This window comes from Tursiops truncatus, chromosome 2 (assembly GCF_011762595.2).
Source record: "Tursiops truncatus isolate mTurTru1 chromosome 2, mTurTru1.mat.Y, whole genome shotgun sequence".
Taxonomy (NCBI): domain Eukaryota; kingdom Metazoa; phylum Chordata; class Mammalia; order Artiodactyla; family Delphinidae; genus Tursiops; species Tursiops truncatus.
Window position 1 is genome coordinate 120,554,831 of NC_047035.1, and position 4,834 is coordinate 120,559,664.

At 43.9% G+C, this 4,834-nt stretch overlaps 1 protein-coding gene across 1 annotated transcript; it reads left to right on the top strand.

Annotated features, from left to right (window-relative positions):
- The first annotated feature begins 1,888 nt into the window (after positions 1–1,888).
- Positions 1,889–4,223, top strand: MKRN3 (makorin ring finger protein 3). Its single transcript, XM_019945976.3, has one exon. It carries the CDS (start codon positions 2,006–2,008, stop codon positions 3,506–3,508), a length of 1,503 nt encoding a protein of 500 aa, XP_019801535.1. The 5' UTR covers positions 1,889–2,005; the 3' UTR covers positions 3,509–4,223.
- Positions 4,224–4,834: the final 611 nt, after the last annotated feature.

A 4,834-nucleotide genomic window follows, 5' to 3' on the forward strand; every position in this document is an offset into this window, starting at 1 on the left:
TACATATAAATATAAATACAAATGATTGTGTATTGCAATACCATTCATTGTCCTTGCTAAATGTGTTTAAGTCTAATAGTTTATCAGTAAATTATTCTTAATTTTCTGCTGTCTTCCATTAATAATTCCTTTGCGATTCTAACATCTTCTATTTCTTTGTTTGCCTATTGTACTGGCTAGGACTTGCAATAACACATATAGACCGTTTTGTCTTTCTATTTATTTCAGATGGAAAACCTTAAAAGCTTTCATTTATGGAATTATTTTTAATTACAGATTTAATTTATCTAACAGATCAATACTTACGTTCTTTATTTCTGGTCCTGTCATTTTTATTAATAAATATGTTTCTAGAAATATGACCATTTCACACAGATTTTCAAATTTAATGGCCTAACCTTGTATCTGATATCCTCACATGATTTTTAATATCTGTTATTAATGTAGTGATACTACTTTTTAAATTTCTGATCTTGGTTATTTGAGCCTTCATTTTTTCTTGATAAATTTCACGAGAAATTTATCAGGTTCAATAATCCTTTCAAAGGATTTTGATTAATTCCCCCTACTTCATGTTTGTTTTTCTTTAATTTCTTATCTCTATTATTTACTTCAATGTAATTTCTCTGCTATATTCATACTTTCTTCCATTTTAAAATATAAATTTGGCCCATAAAATTCCCTCTACGAAACTTGTTTAAGCAAACAGAATCCAATAATATATAAAATGATAATAAATCATACCAGAAAGCTTTATTCTTGGAAAAAAACGGTAAGTTAAACATTTGAAAAATCTGTCAGTGCAAATAACCACAATAACACAATAAAGAGAAAATAACGTGATCAGCTCTTAAGAAATGCAGAAAACTACATGACAAAATTCAGTATACATCCATAAGTACTCTTTATATTTAGGAAAATAATTTTTTTTTACTAATCTAATAACATATATCTGCAAAATGACAGCTCAGGCGTGGAAATTAAAAAGCACCACTCATGGGCAGAAGGGTAGAGAATATACTATGAAAGGCTGGCCCAGCACAATACCGTACAAAACTGGGTGAAAGAAAGAAAGGGAAACAAAGAGCCACTGTGAGTTAACCAGAAAGAGAAAATAAAAGCCAAAGGGGACACAAAGGGGACAGTGGCTTATTAGGCTAGCATCAGGACCAATGAAGTCTGCAGCTTCTGCACAGTGGGAGGGGAGCCCTGCAATCCACAATAACCTAAGAGCTGAAAGGCGCTAAAGTGGCCTCAGATCAGAACCCTGCTCATGCCTCACTGGCGAAAAGCCTTTCCAACCTAAGCCCGTAAGAATTTCCAGAAAACAAAGAGCAGAAGGAATCAGGTCTTGTCAACACAACTAAATAAATAAGGCTTCCAGCAGTGACAGTCAAGAAACCCAGAAATAAAAATAATTTAAAAAATAAGACCCACAGACATAAAACGGAGTGAACAGACAAAGCCTTTATAAAATGTGTGAGATGGTTCAGAAATAAGATGAATTTTACACGGGAGCAATAAAAAAACGCGAGGATTATGATGCTTTCAATAGACATTATGAAAAAGCAACGAAATCAATGCGTATGAAAGAACACTGGAACAGATTACATTAAAAACCTCAAACGGCTGTGCTTCCTTCGCTCAGAAGAGCCGCGGAACGGCGAGGGGCCTAGCGCAGCAGAGCAGGGACAGCGCCGGAGCGGAGAGCGGGCCGTGATGCCGGCTGCGAACACAGGAGGAAGCCGGTCACCATTCCTGCCGGACCGACCGCGCGCCGACCCGGTGGACGACTGACGTTGTCCGCACAGGAAGTGTCCGCCGCGCCTGCCCAGAGAAGGAAGTAGGAACACAGGCACAGGAAGCAGGGAGCGGGGGAGAGGGAAAAAAGATGCACATCTTCTAGGGAGGAGCCCAGGAGCTGGCTGGCGGCCTCCGGGCCTCAAGCCCGAAAGGAAGAGATACCAGGGAAGTTCCGGCACCATCTGGGGGACAAGAATCTGCCATGGAAGAGCCTGCAGCTCCCACAGAGCCCCACGAGGCAGCTGGGGCCTCTGGGGGTGCCGAGGCAGCGGGGGAGGGCGTCCCCCGGCCCAGCGTCCCGGTGCGCCCAGCCTCCCGGTGGTCTTCGGCTCCAGGCCCGGCCCCCTTCCGCCCGTCACGTCTGAGGCCCGCCCAGGCCTCATGGGGAGGGGCTAGGCCCAGATGGCTGCAAGGCCGGAGCAGCGGCAGCTGGACAAAGCAAGTCGTCTGCAGGTATTATCTGCATGGGCTGTGCAAGGAGGGGGAGAACTGCCGATACTCCCACGACCTCTCGGGCCGGCAGGTGGCCAGCGAAGGCCACGGTTTGTTGCCCCAGGCCTCTGCAGACAGTGGCCCCAGTACGGCTGCGCAAATGGAGCCCCTGCCTCAGGAAGTGGCGGAAGCCCCCCCTGCTGCGTCCTCACGCTCCTTGCCTCTGATTGGCTCGGCTGCTGAAAGGGGTTTCTTTGAAGCTAAGACAGACAATGCAGGCCTTGAAGCTGCCGGAGGAGCAGGTGCAGAAGGCTGGGAGGGTGCCTTTGAGTTTGTTCCGGGGCAACCCTACCGGGGCCGCCTGGCCCCTTCTGTCTCCGAGGCTCCTCTGCAGAGCTCGGTGACTGAGAGGGAGCAGATTGCCTTGGGCGTGGGGAAGCAGCTTTGCCGCGATGCTATCGTGGGGCAGTGCTTTCGTGGGCAGAGTTGTATCTATCTCCACGGAGATATATGTGATATGTGTGGGCTGCAGGTCTTGCACCCTGTGGACGGTGCCCAGAGGGCAGACCATGTAAAGGCCTGCATTGAAGCACACGAGAAGAATATGGAGCTCTCGTTTGCTGTGCAGCGCAGTGCGGACAAAGTGTGTGGCATCTGCATGGAGGTTGTCTATGAGAAAGCCAACCTGAATGATTGCCGCTTTGGCATTCTCTCCAGCTGCAACCACACCTACTGTCTTAAGTGTATCCGCAGGTGGAGGAGTGCCAGACAGTTTGGGAGCAGGGTCGTCAAGTCCTGCCCGCAGTGCAGGGTCATCTCCACCTTTGTCATTCCCAGTGAATTCTGGGTGGAGGAGGAGGAAGAGAAGCAGAAACTTATTCAGCAGTACTTGGAGGCAATGAGCCACAAGACCTGCAGGTATTTTGCTCGAGGCAGGGTCTGCCCATTTGGAGAGAACTGTTTTTACAGACATGCGTTCCCTGAGGGCCAGGGAGAGGAGCCTCAGAGGCAGGGTGCTGAGGCGTCCGGTACTTGCCGCGGTCAACGTTTCGAGCCTCTGCAGGTGGGAGAGGGCAGCATGCCCTTTAAAAGCAGTAAAAAAGAGCTTGTCATGCTTTGGCTGGCCAATCTGTTGTGTAAGTGTTTTCTTTCACTGGGAGCTAGTGAGCTCCCCTTCACAGAGGCCCTATGGGACTTGCGTCATTGTGAGCTGGAAGAATATTTCAATTTGAATCTGTGGCATTATGCTGTGGCATGTTGTCTGGTGTGCTGAAGCTCTGTCATCTGCTCTTGCCTGTGTTTTGTTTATAGACACATCTGTCACTTACAGGGGCTGCTGAAACCATTTGTATAGAGCATCCATCACTGTTTTCTTGCCCATTCCCATTTCTTGCTCCCCAGGATTATGGTGTTTCACTGTGTTAAAAAGTAACAAAACGTCCTTAAAGTTACTGTTTGGAGAAATTAATATGACTGTCAGTTTATGGTTTACTTTGTCATCTCTGTTTTCAACAGGATTGACTCAGTTCTAGTCTAGTGTTTACAGAATTTCCACACTCATTTTGAAGCCCCTCAAGAATAAATGTGACAGGGTGAAAGGAGAAGTCTTAACTGAACAAGGAGCTTTTTGCTACTTCAGTCTTAAGAAATGGACCCTCGTGGGGCTTTGTGGTGCAGCTTCAGCATCTCTGTTGTTTACACGTCTGTTCCTTCCCCTGTTCCCCTTCAAGTGCACTCTTTAACTTGTGGTTACCTTGTGGTTTTGTGTTTTACTTGACCAGAACCAGGTGCATATGTTTACATGTTTTTATCCTGTTTAGCTTGATGTGAAATTATTTATATTTGGAAGTATATATTTAAGAATTCTATATATACATACATATGCATATTAATGTGTATGAAAGTTATGTATTTGAAAATATATTTAAAAGGTGTATACCATAATATAATGTTTATTTAATAAAATAAATACAGAGCTGGAAGCTGAAGGTCAAAGGCTGATAGGATTTGGTGTTGTGTGAGTGTGAGGTACATGAATAATCATTCTGTCCCTTTCACAGCTTCAGTGATTAGCATCTAATGAAAACAGCTATTTGAGTGGCTCTATCCAAATGTGGTAGACATTTACAAAATACGACATTGGTAATTCCTGTGATGGCATTAATAGCTCATTGCTGTTATTAGTACAGAAATGTGAATTCCCGTGCAGTTCAGCCACCATCTCATTGATCTTTATAACAGCACAGTCCTGGACTCAGATACACAGTTCTTTGTGTTCAATATTTTGTGTCATCTCTAGACATTCCAAAGAAGGGGCTTTTGACAAAAGTTTTCAACATAAAAGTGACAAGATTTTAAAAGATAAAGAACAATAAACCTTTTGAAATCAGTCAGAATGCAAGAATAGAAAGATAATAAATGAAATATAGAAAGTGACAAAAGCTAAATGCAATAGTGATTTGGAAAGTTTAAAACACAAATACACCGTAATTATATTAAATGGAATTGGTTTAAAAACTAAAACTCAAAGATTAGTAGACTTGATTAAAATTAAAATGAAACTGTATGCTGTTTAAAATACACACCTACAATAGAAGAA